Source organism: Chaetura pelagica, unplaced genomic scaffold (genome assembly GCF_000747805.2).
Source record: "Chaetura pelagica isolate M959 unplaced genomic scaffold, ChaPel_1.0 scaffold50, whole genome shotgun sequence".
Classification (NCBI taxonomy): domain Eukaryota; kingdom Metazoa; phylum Chordata; class Aves; order Apodiformes; family Apodidae; genus Chaetura; species Chaetura pelagica.
Genome location: NW_009952366.1, coordinates 5,707,501 through 5,721,664, shown reverse-complemented (window position 1 = coordinate 5,721,664; position 14,164 = coordinate 5,707,501). Strand labels below are relative to the sequence as shown.

Here is a 14,164-nt window from a genome sequence, read left to right as displayed (position 1 = left end):
GGATGCTCCCGAAAGGGTTGAGTCACGCCGGCGGCGGGAAGGCAGGGCTCCAGATCCCACGCTGCGGGAGAGCCATGTCGGTGTCATGCAGGAGGTGTTCACAGATGGAGGGGAAACCAGCTGCCCTCGGTGTTTTAGCTGGTGTTTCTTTTGAAGCGTAACACCTCTTTGAAAGGGTGTTTTGTTGGAAGTGCTGGCATGCGTCTCCTGACTGCTATGCAAGGAAGCGTTGCTGCAAGAATGAGAGTTAACAGAGGGGAGGAAAGGACATCGGTATGCACACTGCCGACTTGCTCAGCATTAAAGTGCACCTCACATTGTTTTTTGGTCATAGACCCTGAGCAGGTGAAGAGCTCTCTTGGTCTATTTGAAGCTTCATGTTTACAGGCAAGAATTTCCTTCCTGAAGTTTGATAGGAAGCCCTGCTAACAAGCAGGGAAACTTAGTACGGACCTAATTAAATGCTGGCAGCATTTAGCTGGGTGTTTATTGATTCTGAGAAATAACAGGCCATCAAGAAAAGCTTCTATGAGAGGAAAAGGCTTGATGCAGTGCCAGAGGAAATTTGCCCCCAAGTATAAGTTCAGCTAAATGCTTCCTATCTAAAATCTAAAGTCAGTGCAAAAGTTTTTGTGTGTTAAAGACAACCATCTTCTCTTAAAAATTTAAACAAGTAAGTGTTCCCCTGTGGCTCCTGAAAAGCACAGGATTTCAGTGGAGCTAATTGCCAACAAAGGTGAAACAGACTTCTTCCTGCCCAAAAAATAGAGAAATACCAGTATTTTTGAAGGTGTTAATATTTTAATTGGTGCAAATAACTGTTCTTTTAAAACTCCACTTCTTATTTAAAGGGCTTTAGACTTTTTATAAAAATAGTGATTGCATGCACAATGTCATACATACCTTTCTGACTTAGAATCTCTGGTTGGCAGAGTATGAAAAAGACTTCTGATGTACTTTGGTGTTAAAAGTGAACCTTAACTTGCTGTCAGATTTTTTCATAAAGAGCGTAAGTATTAAAATAATTCATGTCCCTGAGGGAGTAATTTGAAGGCTGAGGAACCTTCCCTTGACCCTTTTCTTGGGCATCATTAATATTGGTGGCAAAACCCTCCACCTTGTATATATGCTGCGTTTATTATCTGATTATACGTGATGCCATCCTTTCTAGCAGGATGACTAGTCACTACTGGTGAAAGAACTTGAGTTACAGAAGCATGTTTTTTAAAAAATGAATTCTCTCTAATGGTTTTTTTTTGGTTGTTGTTTTTTTTTTTTGTGACACAGCTGGTCATCAAGCTGCAAAGGAGGAAGGCAAAAGCTACAAATATACTACTTATAGTTCTAGTCACTTATTTGACATTGTGGTTCCTCACGTTTTAAAACACCAGATGTTTCTTATTTATACTTCTGTTCCCTGATCACCTTTTTATTTCTTCCAGTTGGAATTTCTGGTTTTAGAAGCATCTTAATGGTGACCTTGAATTACATATTTTCAAAAAAGAAATTATTAAATACTCATTACTACTGAACAGTGGTCATCTAGTTTTTGAAGTTAGTACCTCCATGCTAACTTCAACTAGGTTCTCATTTTAGGTCCATTCCCTGCATGCTGTTTCTGTATGTTGTGTATGTTTTCAATGTGGCATCTTGGGAATCTATCAGTTTTGTATGTTTGCAACATGAACCTCACTTCATTCATTCTTGCCACTTTCCAGTTTCATTCATTGTTCCTTGTGCTGATCTAGAAAACGTAGCCCTTCCCAAACCATGGTTGTGTGGAATATGAAGCACAGCTTTCCTACCCAGATATTTTGATTTTTGTCAGTGTGTTCTTTAACTGTCTTTTTCTTTTTTTACACTCTGAAGGCAGTTTGTGGCCACTGTGTTTCCTCTCTGTTGTTCATCTACTAGTGTGACAGTGGCTGTTGCCTCTGATCTGTTAAAGCAGAGCTTTTTTCCTTATATTTGCAAGATACCTAAAGTTAAAAAAAAAAAAAGGCATTTCTTTTCAGCTGGTGGAAAACTGGTTATTTTGACCTTCTTCTGAGCCTTCTTCCCATCACTCAAGTTTTGTAGTGAAGAGCTCATCTGCTGGGACAGTGTGATGACTGCATGAGTTTGTTTTCATTCATTGTGTTTAACTGTCTGTCTACAACTGCTATTGATAGGGCTGTGCTCAGGTCACAAGATCCTCTTGCTCTAACAATGCTTGAGCTCTTGATCTTGAGTTCTGGGGGTCTCGGTGGAGAACAGAGCTTTGCAGAGATTTCTGTAGCTCGGCTGGAAAACTCACCTTTCTCTAATTCCAGGCTCGGGAGCAGAGTTATTTACTTGTCTGGGATGCATTGCCTCTCATGCCTTACCTATAATTTTCTTTTTACGTTCGTAATTGCAGGGCTTGCTAGATAGCGTGTTTATGTGAATGGATGCTGAGCTGCAGCTGTGTTCGTGCTCTCCCTGTGGAGTCTAAGGGGAAGCATGTGCCTCTTCCTGGGCACAAAATCTGCTTGCGTGGAACTGGTGGTGTGATGGGAAGGAAAGGTGAATTCAGGAGTAATTTCATTTAATGGAGTAAAAAAATAACGTCACTCTTCTTTAGAATTAAACAGACTAACACTCTTCCCTATGGCACTGTTCTCTGTTTCTAGCACTGGGTGTTTTTTGATAACAAGGGCTTTGGGCTTCTCATTCTTGCATCTTGTTTGTTGATTCAGGACCTTAATGTGTTTGGACAATAGTACCCTTCTGTAGTATTTAAATCTGTGCTGAGGTAACTGTATAAATCCATGTTTGTTCTGACTTTCTCAGGGCCTAATGTATTTTTTCAAAGGTTTAATTTATTCTGAATTTAAAACTGCTGAAAGGAGTGTCATGACTGACTGATGCATAGCTATAGAGAGATAAATGGCACGCAAAAATGACACAGTAGCAATCTGTATTTATGCTCTCTCATTTTAATGCATTAGCTCAACTCATTCATTATATAATTTTCTATTCCTTTTCAGAAAACAAGCTGCAATCATTGTCGTGCTCTTTTTTGTTAATGATGTTTCTTTACGTTAGCTTGCAGTTTTGGGAAAACATGGAGAACAAAATGATGAAGTTAGTGTGTTACTTCTGTAACTCTAGTGCTAGTAGTGGAAACATGCATCTCCAAAAAGTAAACAATACAGTTCTGACAACTAGGAAAGAAACGTGCTGGGTGAGAGACTAATTTTACATCAGTCTTTTCTGTCCATGTGTGCTCTTAAGGGTCAAATGCTAAATTTTGTGAAAATACATATACAGAACCCTATCTGAAAATTTACTTTTCCTATGGCATTCATAAGTCATTCTTTGGCTCCCCTGTATAGTCTGACTGAAAACAAAGAGCATAATTCTGAGTCTTTCATTAGTTCCCAAAGTCTTGAGCTAATTTTTTTTTTGTTGTTGTTAGTGGAAAATGATACAGCAGTGGTCTGGGAGCCTTGCTTAAACATGTGTGTAAACCTATTTGATCATGCAATGATCAATTAAAAAATATTCCCAGTTGCCTCTTCTTTATTTGGCTAGTGAAGGATGTTTAAATTATATTGTGGCCTAGAAGGATAAGTGCATTTAAGGTCTTGGTTTCCACAATGTACTTCCAAATTTGTATTGATTTTTTCTTGCTAGTCTTTATTACTTTGCAAATGGATGCTATATGTTGTTTCTCCTGATCTTGAAAGTTACTTAAGATCTCTTTCCTTCCCACCCTTTTTGCCTATACATGTGACTCACCAGAAAATGCCACTTACTTGTACTAAGCTTTCTAAATCTGTCTTGGAGTTATGCTTGCTTTTTTAAAGAGCGAATATTGTGGGTTTTTTTTAAAGGTTAAAAGGATTTCGCTAGGTACTGTTCAATAATTTCTGCCTTGTATGTTGTGTGTAATCAGACATGCCATGTAGTTCCTTTTTAGTGTGATTATAGCATGTCTGAAGTGTTTCATAAAGCAAATACTGTAGTCAACCAGGTAGTAATAACACAGTACTTTCAATATAAGACAGTTCATTCTGGAGGTTGTAATAATCTCCAATTTGTAGTGCTATAACTAGCAGAACTTAATATGCAAATCTCATTGGGAAATGCAGTCAGCTCTGGCGTAAAATGTGGTGGGCAATTAACAGCACACAGTAGCATTGTACTTGCCACAGAAGATTCTTGGCTTTGGGACTAAAGGATTCCTTAGATATGCTGAAAGTGTATGCTTAGGTATTGCAAAAGTGGAGTTGTATGCTGCCTAAGAGACAGTTGGACCATCTCTAATTGCCATTGTCCAGGCTATCAAGTTCTCCTTCTGCTCTAGTGTCTTTCTGTCCAAAGCTATGTGAAGGCACAGTTTTCAGTTTTGGATCTAAAGAGTGTACCAAAAGCCTTCAATTTCTGGTAGAGAAGTGCATATCCATTAATGCCAACACTTTCTCCATTTCAAAACATTTGATATCTACTTGTGGGGTTCAAGTTCTCAGGCTTTCTAGAAGGGAACGGTCACCATAGCTAACTGCCATACAAAAGCCTTTTGATCATGTTGAGATTTCTAAAGCTTTGCAATAAGAAATGGATTCTTATGTTATGGAAGTTTAGCTCCTTTTTGAAGGAAAGCTTTGACTCCTGACCTCTTTGTCTCCCCTTATATAGACATATGTATATATCCATCTCCTTTGGATTCTTTGTTCTTGCACAAAATGGTTCCACAAGTGAGCCTGACCTTTGAGTTGCATGATTGTGGTTTATGGATTTCATGGAGAAGAACTTCTGAAGTATGTAAACTGAAGAAAACTGTTTATAACATGAGATGCAATATTCTGACTTAGCTGCCTTACTGGGAAGCTTACTTGGCCATGCCTTACCAATTGTTTTAGGTATTATTCCTCCAACTGTCAATGCACAAAATCCACATGTACATTAATGGAGTTACTGAATGTGCATTTCAGAGCTCTCCTGCAGTATGTGTCTTTCTGCAAGCACTTCAGAGATCATAGAGCACTCTGGGGAGGGGAAGGAGCTCAGGAGGACTCTGCCTGAGCTCCTGCTTCAAGCAGGAACAGTATGGAGGTCAGGAGCAGGCTGCTTAGGCCTAGCCTTGCACTGGAGAAGCTTTTCTTTATGTCCAGTGGCAACCTATCATGTTTTGGTTGTTAAGTCTTGCTGCTCTACTGTGCACTGCTAGGAGCAGCCTGGTTTGTACTGTTTGATGGCCTTGTCATAGGTGCTGGTGGGGCTTCTGTGAGGCCTTCCCAAAGTTGTCTCTGCTCCAGGCTGAGCCAGCTCTGTTCCCTCAGCCTCTCCCCACAGGGCAGGTGCTCCAGCCCTAGCTGTCTTGGTGGCATTTTGCTTAACTCTGGTTTATCAATGTCCTCCCTGGACTGGGAGAGCCAAAACTGGATGCAGTATCTCATTGTGGTCCAATGGTGCTGGCCAGTGGGGGACGATCACTTCCCTTGATTGGTTGGCTGAGCTTGTGTTAACACAACCCAGAGTGCTGGTGGCCCTTTCTGCTGCCAGGGCATGCTGCTGACTTTTGTTCACCCTGCTGTCTGACATGAGCTCTGTGTCCTTTTCAGCAGAGAGGCATGTGTTGCTGCCAGGGTTTTTCCATCCCAGGCACAGGACTCTGCATTTGTCCCTGTTGAATTGCGTGAGGTTCCCATTGGCCCATTCCTGTAGCCCATCCAGGTCCCTTTGAATGGCAGCCCTGCCCTTGAATTTATCAGCTGGTCCTGCCAGTTTGATGTCTTGATCAGCATGTACCCTTGGTCCATGCTGGCATGTGCCTTGTTTACTATCTGTATCAGAGACCTGAAGAAGTACTAATGCCTTCACTTTAGATGTGCTTTGCATTTGCATTGTATTCTTTGCTTTCACCCTCTTTTGCCTCTCCTATTATTAACTTAAGAGACCTTGAGTCACCTTGCCTATTGCTTTTGTATGCTGTACTAGAAGAGAACTATATTGCTTTCTTATTTTCTTTAGAAACATAAAGCAGCTAAAATAAAAATATATGGGAGCAGGTAAACCATTGTATGCTGATCACTTGACTGATGATCCCAGAGCAGACTGGAATGAGGAGAGACGACTCTCCTTCCCGTACTGTCCCTAGCCCCACTATCTTGCAGCTTCATTCCTCCTCACTTTCCTTTGGTTCGTCTTTGGGGCCTTTCTAAAACTGAACTGTATCTCACTGGGAACAAGTCCTTAATCAGAAACTTGACCTTTTATGACATATTTTAAAAAATTGATTAGTAATAAAAGGCTGCTATTTTTGTGAAAGCTGGAAATAGAACATTCTTTAAAAAAAAAAATAAAAAAAAAAAAAACAGAAAATTTTAAAACCATGTAACTTGACCTTTTATGACATATTTTAAAAAATTGATTAGTAATAAAAGGCTGCTATTTTTGTGAAAGCTGGAAATAGAACATTCTTTAAAAAAAAAAAATAAAAAAAAAACAACACAGAAATTTTCAAAGCATGTGTGTTGCAGATATCTTATAAAAAGTTATATATCTGATTTGTCTGGAAAAAAAAAAAAGATTCTATTTGAGTCAGAAAATTCTAAAGCAAATAAGATTTTGGAGACACCAAGATCTATAAACTAAAGCTATTTATCTGTTTCTGTCCCTTTCTCTGTAGATTTCCATCTATATATTTAAAATTCTGTACTTTATTCCCTCTATATTAAATTAGAAAATCCTTTATTACATTGCAAGTATTTCCAGATGGCTAAAATACAGCAGTTGCATTGCTTTATCCCATTTGCAATAGTCAGAATGGAATTGGATAATGAACTTTTTTTTGTTGTTATTGAAGCTGGGATTGCATATTCGTTTTGAGATAATTTATTTACTGATGTTTTTTCTTTGAGAATGCTAACTCTTCTGCCATCAATCAAGCAGTGGCACTCTGGAGATGTGTAAGAGAAGTTAAAATCAAATTTAAATCAAAGTTATAGTTAAATAAGTATTATAAACTGCAATCCATCTATCCAGATCTTGAAACGTGTAGTATTTCAAATTTATATGCTTAGTTTCTCTAAATCTATAGATAGAAAACCAGCTGTTGTTGGTTTTGATTTTCCACATATTCATAGGAATTTTATTTGTATGGGTTGTCTTACTGTTTATGGTGTTTTAACTTTGCCACAGGCTTAATTTTTGTTTTTATATTTTCCAAATTAAGGCAGCGTACCTGCTTGTATGCTTATTGTATCAGCAGGATCTTCACTCTTTAGTTTTCTATCTTTCAAGTATGCGAGTGCTTGTTCAGCTTGTTGGCAAGTTATCAAGAAAGTAGTATGATACCAGTTTGCTACTTCTGAAACTGTTTAGTTTGTAATTTCTAGTGATTTCCTATTGAGACCTAATTTAACATCAGAGTGAGTGATGCAAGTGCAGATTTTAGCCTAATTCTTTGGTTTGCGTTGAGTGTTTGTGAGAGGAAACAGTTTAAAATCTTGGCCTTCGCTTCTGGTGTCTGCTTGTTCTTTGATGCATGGAGAGTCTTGGATAAAAGCTTTTGTTAAAATTTTGCACTGAAAATTATATAATTGCTTGTCAGCTTGTTCATTTCATTACTCTTGTGGAGGGAAAATACTTCTGTATTCCAACAAGCAGAGGAGAGGCCTTTGCATAGGATATGTACCTTGCATTATTAAATACACTCATTTTTCTCTCCCCTCTCTATTTCAGACTCCTGGTAGAGGTGGGTCTCAGAGCTCAGATTCGGATTCATCTGCCACACCAGGAAATGCCGTGGATGTGAACAATGAAGGCTCCTCAGAGGTACTGTGCACTGAACATGGGATTGGAAACTTATACCTTGGCTGTTCTTTCTCTCATCCGTGAAGCTGTTGCGAATAACTTTTGATGCCCTACCTATGTAACAGCAGTACTAAGTAAATGCTCGGAATTGTTATCTTCTAAGAATTGGTTGTTATTGAAATTGAAAAAAAGGAAGGCTAGGCCATATTTATATGCAACTGTTAATTAGGCTTATCTTTCTAAATGGTCACAAGCAATCCTTCCTGTAATCCTAGAGATTCATTATTAAAATGAAAAGTAATGATGTAGAAGCTTAAGACTCCTTGTTAAGAGATATTTTATGAGAGTTCCAAAAATCAAGGCTTAATGTTTTATCACACTTCTACTGTACTCCCTTTTCACCTTGCTTCTGTTAAAATACAGTGTATATTGGAAACTTCCTCCTCATGAAATACCAAGTTTTAGGTGTTTGTATAAATCTACCACTTGTAAATCCTATCAATTTTTAATGTGTTGAATGCCATACTTAATCAGCAGAATAAATTGTTATTCTTGCTTCAATCCCATATTACAATGTCTTTGGATTTACAGTGTTGTCAAATATTAACTCTGAAAAATGCAAACTGACTTCACTGGCTCTTGAAGCTAGTTTTTGCTAATGTATCCTGATTACCTAGCTTGAAAATGTTTCAAGCCTAGCATACAAATGCGGTGCAAGGTTAATTACTCCTATTACAGCATTAAAGGGAGCAAAGTGCCCTTTCTTACACTGAATAAAGTCTATGATGATTCAGATGCTCCTGTGTCTGCTATAATAAGAGAAATTTATAACTGTGCTGCTAAAAATTCTAATTGTCTTCCATCTAGGCATCTGCTTATTTCTTGTTTCTTGAAGCCTTATTACTGTCAGTATAATCAGACATTCCTTAATATTTTGCTGCATGTTATACATGTACTGCATTTGTGAGACAAAATCTGTTTTCTATATTTACACTGTCCCTGGAGGAAATACATATTCTTAAATTGCAGATTAAAATCTCACTTCTTTTGCACTTAATTCAGGCATAAAAGCGTGTGATGCGATAATGGCTTCTTTCCAAAGTTTGGATGATATTGCACAATTCTGTTAACAGGAGTGCGGTATCACTTGAGTGTACAGGTGGTCGGTGTCCCAAGGTTTCTTCATACTAATGTAGCAGTATTTTTTTAATATAGAACAAGTTTCCAGAGTGGTGGTGTGCCTGCACTATTACACCTTTGGCAATTCTTGCTACCAAGTTGAAACTGTCAAACCAAAGGCTTCTGTGTCACTTTTGGTTGATACTGTATACCATGAAAAAGTATCTTTTAGTTGTCAATAATTCCACCATCTGTTGCATTAATTACAAGTGGGGTGCTTTTAGCATGTAATTTCAAAATCTGAAAATGATCTCTGAACTGGGTGATGGGTTCTTACTTTCTTGACATTCATGCATTACATCATGCAACTTGAGCTGTTGTTTCTTGGTCTTCCTTTTCCTGTGCAGCTGGCCTGAGGGGTTGTCTTTTCTCCAGGAGTACTGTAGCCAGACTTTGCAGAATGTTTTATTTCCATTTTATCGTTACATTCCCACCTGGTTCTCCCGTATTGTGTAAAGTCAGAAATCCAGTTGACTTATTTTCACTCCAGTTTCTTGGCTAGATTTTCTAACTTGTATTGGTGCAAGACTCAAAGGAAGAGTAATTGTTAAATCTGTGCAGGTTCTCATGTTTCCTACCTCCTCAAGCCTGCTTGAAATAAATTCTGGTTTCTGAGAATTGTACTATGAAACAAAAGGAGTGCGCAAGTCTGAATTCAAACTATTCCTTGCTCACAGAGACAAGAAAATATTTTTATATTACATTTAATCTGACCTGCCTGCCTCTGTAATGCTCTGCTGTTGACGTGCAGACGTCCTCCAGCCAGCAGCGTGGACAGAGGCCCACAGCACTTAACCCTTTAATCTGCTTTTTCCATGTGTTTGAACATGTAGCCCGTCTTGAAAATCATAGAATCATTGAATGGTTTGGGTTGTAAAGGACCTTAGAGATCACCTAGTTCCAACCGTCCCTGCCATGAGCAGGGACAGCTGCCACTAGACCAGGTTGCTCAAGGTCCCATCCAACCTGGCATTGAGCACTTCTGGGGATACAGCATCTGCAACTTCTGTGGGCAGCCTGTTCCAGTGTCTCACCACCCTCACACTAAAGAATTTCTTCCTAATGTCTAATCTAAATCTATCCTCTTCCACTTTAAAACTGTTACCTGTTGTATCACTAAATGCCCTTGTAAAAAGTCCTTCCTCAGCTTTGATGTAGGCCCCCTTCAGATACTGGAAGGCTGCTATAAGGTTTCTGTGGAGCCTTATACAGGCTGATCATCCTCAACTCTCTCAGCCTGTCTTCACAGGAGAGGTGCTCCAGCCCTGATGTAAAACTGTTGTTCGTCAGAAACCAGTTTTAATTCTGACTTTGGTAAATCTCTGGTGAATATGCTGATTTTTTATTTTATTTTTAAAATTCTACCAAGGAAGGTACATACTTTTCCCAAAGTGAGCATGTCAGCCAGATGTCCAGCTGTGCTGGTTCCTAGGCCTCTCCTGCTGCTGCAAACTTGCTTACTCATTTACAGGGGTATTTCTGCCATCCTTGTCTTTCTCTGTGAAACATCTGGACACCCTATGGAAGACAGATCTGATGTGGTGCCTTACAATGGTCCATTCACAATTTGTCATGCTACTTATTCCTCTGTTATACAGAGAAGGTACCAGGAGCATTTGGAAACACAAAATAGTGTGCATCATGGTGCTAGCTTTTAAAGTGTGTTTTAGATGTGTTTATTTTCATGTTCTTACTAACTGTTCCTTCTTGCCCTCCCCATGGTATTTATATGTGTTTTGCAAAAACTATCTTTTCAAAAGGAAAACAGACTTTGCTTTTGGTGATAGTAGAGAACTTCTAGCATAAGAATTTGAACAGCGTTTGATTCCAAATTTGCTTTTTTGTCATTATTAGTTTCTTAAAAACAAATATACATTTCACAGGGTTTCATCTGTCCACTGTGTATGAAAGTGTATGTAACTCCCACTGATCTGTCTGAGCATTACAAGAATGAGCACACTGGGACAGAAGGAAGACAGGAACTTCGTGACCTCCCAGCTTTTACTGTGGGTCTTGTTTATTTTGTTTAAATAGCTTTGGTAATGGGCTGCTTTAAATGCTGATACATCTTTCCTTGTGGCTTGGGTGTCAGCTTTTTAAATTACCAGAAACATAATTTGATCACTTATTCTTGATTCCAAAGTATACATTCAGCAGAAGAATTAATCTCTGTCTAGCTTTCTGGTTTGCAGTTTTCTCTCACATGGAACATTTGTGGTACTGGGAGACTTGCAGTCACTGATGTGTTCTTTTTGAACTGCTTTTGCTTGATTTTCTTGTAAATAAGACTGTTAGGTTATTTGCTTCACTTCAGACTCAATAGTGTGATAAGTACAGTAGTAGATCTGGTACATCTTTTGTGAAAAGAAATATTTTGAGGTCTTATTAGCTAACTATTTTAAAATCAGATTTCTAGTGGGAGATAGGAACACCAGATAAAAGATAGAACTCAGTACAGGAGTACAAAAAATTTAGAAGCTTCTCTTTTTGAATATGTTTAAAAGCCTTATGTATTGCAACAACATTATAAAAATAATCATAAAACAAATGTTTTAAATAGAGAATTGGATTGGAATTTTTTTATGCCCTCAACAAAATGCAAAGGCCATTTCAGTTAGTAGATGACATAAATAGTAGTGCATTTCTAAATTCTTCCAATTGCGGAGTGGAAAACTGCACAATTAAATTGTGCAAGTTTACAATCCTAATTTAGAAGGATTTAGATTCTGTAAGAAAACGGCGTCCAGCTGCCCAAGGCTATCTGATTTTTTTCTGCTGTGAACATTCAGAGAGGATTTGACTGCTGGGGGCAGGCAGCTTGCCATGCACTATATGGGTTTGTATGGACTTTGAGTTTTACATTCTTTTTGCCAACATTACTTTTGCTGAGTTTTGGAATCAAACTCTTTATTCTAGGCTGTGTGAGCAGTGAGATTTTACTGTGTTTGTTGCTGTATCCATTTGTTAAGTGGTGCTCTTTTCCTTCCCTATCTTGATGTGCAATTACACTTTATTTTTTTAAGGGAACTGTTCAATTTGCAGGATGTTATTCACAAAGATGAAGAAAGCCATCAAAACACTGATGATCCTAGAGTTGCTTGAGGTCTGTTTTCAAGGGGGAAGTGTCACCTGTTAAAGTGAGAAGGATCTGCGGTAAAACTGGCCTGTGCTGCTCTTCTGGAGTGCTGGGGGACAACTCAGACCTAGGACAATTTTTATTGTCTCCTCACTGCCTCCTGTTGAAGCAGGGACCATCTGTAGTGCTCTCTTTGAGGTCAACTCAGCTTTTTATTTTCTATACTATCTGATTACAGTGCAAGTGCATTCCTTCAATAAGCTTTGACTTACCAGTGATAAACAGACTGTGGCATATATCTGATGTGATGGTACTAGTAGATTGTGGGATGTGAACCATCAGAGATGGTTTGGTTGCCTGAATTTACTCTTTTATTTAAGCTGTGTTGTATTTAACATAGTTTCATGGAGTTGACTGTGGGTTCTTGCCCACTTTGAGTTTTTATTTTTCCACCTTTAATTACCTGTCAGTACTTTTTACTTGTCAGTAGCTGATTACAGCTTTTTAACTTGATAAAACTTGTGTATTGAGTATAGCAGATGAAATACAAATTCAGTTCTCTGTAGCTGTTGCTGTTACCTGTAGCTGTTTTTCTAGGTGCAGTAATTCAGTAAGTATGTGGACGAGGTGAGAAACAAAAAATGCTGATATACATTTTTATCCACTTTGAACATTTATTATATCAGTGTGCATAGAAGCATTGAAACAATGAGGAAATTAATAAATAATTATAATCAATCCTAATATATAAAGTTTAAAATACTTGACCACTGAGAAGCTGATGGCATACATTTTTTAATGGTAAATGATAGTTTGCATTTGAAGAAGCACCTCATGATCCTTAAGCAGCAACACTATCAGTCTGTCACTCTTGGTTCCATCTTTGCCATTCCTAAGTCAGCATTATAAGAAGAATATAATCTGTTACCCATGTCATTTTATGTAACAGACATGAAGCATTGCTGAGCCGGGCTCACTTAGACTGATGTTGGGCTTTCTGTTGCTTGCAGATACTACTGGGTGAAAAGTTCAAATCCATTTTGTTGGAAACAATGCTGAAGAAACTTTGAGACCTGAAAAATGTCAACTTAACTTGTATTTAATTTTGCGTATAGCTTTATTCACTAGCCTGTTGTCATGGTTTGGGCCCAACACAACAAAGGAACAGCCCCATGGCCGCTCACTCAACTCCCCTTTCGCACACACTCTGGGATGAGGAGGACAAAACTCATGGGTTGACACAAAGAACAAGGAGAGTTCTTCACCAATTAAGGTCCTGGGCAAAACAGACTCAACTTGGGAAGAAAATAGTAATTTAATTTCACACTAATCAAACACACACAGGACACGCACAACACAAAGAGCAGGGCTTGCATATGTTACCCCTCCTTTCTTTTCCAGGCCCAAATCACTTTGTTCCTGGTTTCTCTCCCTCCTTCCTCCCAGCAGCACAGGGGGACAGGAGATGGGGTTTAGAGTCAGTTCATAGGCTGGTGGTTCTTGCTGCTCCTTCCTCCTCAGGATCTGTCCCTGCTTTTCCATGGGGTCCCTCCCATGGGAGAGAGTCCTCCACAAACTTCTTCCTGAGTCCTTCCCATGAGGTCCAGAGCTGCTCCAGCCTGGGCTTCCCACAGAGTCACGGACTGCTTCGGGAACAAACTCCCCTGGCACAGGGTCTTCCAAAGCTGTGTAATCAGAGTCCGCTGGCAGCAAATACACTGGCCACAAAATCCAAGTCCACTGGCCAATTCAACCCTCCTGGTGCCTCAGGGAATGTTCCACCACGTTCCTCCACGAGTGCAGGGGGACAGCTGCCATCTTGCCATGGGCTGCAGGGAAACTTCTGCTTGGGCACCTTCCTCGCTATCCACCAGCACCCCTCTCCACCAGCACAGCTCTTCCCCTCCAGCACAGCTCTTCTCCTCCCAAGTCCTTCTCTGCTCAGTTGTTATATCAGTTCTTTCATATGTTAATAGCTGAGGTGCATCTATTGTCCTTCTGATGGCTCCTTGGCTGGTTTTGGAAGCAGGAGGAGCTTCTCAGCTTCTTACAGGAGCCACTCCTGTGGCCCTTCCCTGCTACCAAAAAACTCACCAAACAAGAACACCTGTCTTCCACTGATGCACG

General features: G+C 39.3%; 1 protein-coding gene across 1 annotated transcript in view; it reads left to right on the top strand.

Moving 5' to 3' along the window:
* Positions 1 to 198: 198 nt before the first annotated feature.
* The window catches only part of EEA1 (early endosome antigen 1), a 70,728-nt gene continuing 56,762 nt past the window's right edge, over positions 199 to 14,164 (top strand). The window contains 2 exon segments of the mRNA XM_010008061.1: positions 199 to 273; positions 7,711 to 7,803. Coding sequence (XP_010006363.1) covers positions 199 to 273; positions 7,711 to 7,803 — 168 coding nt within the window.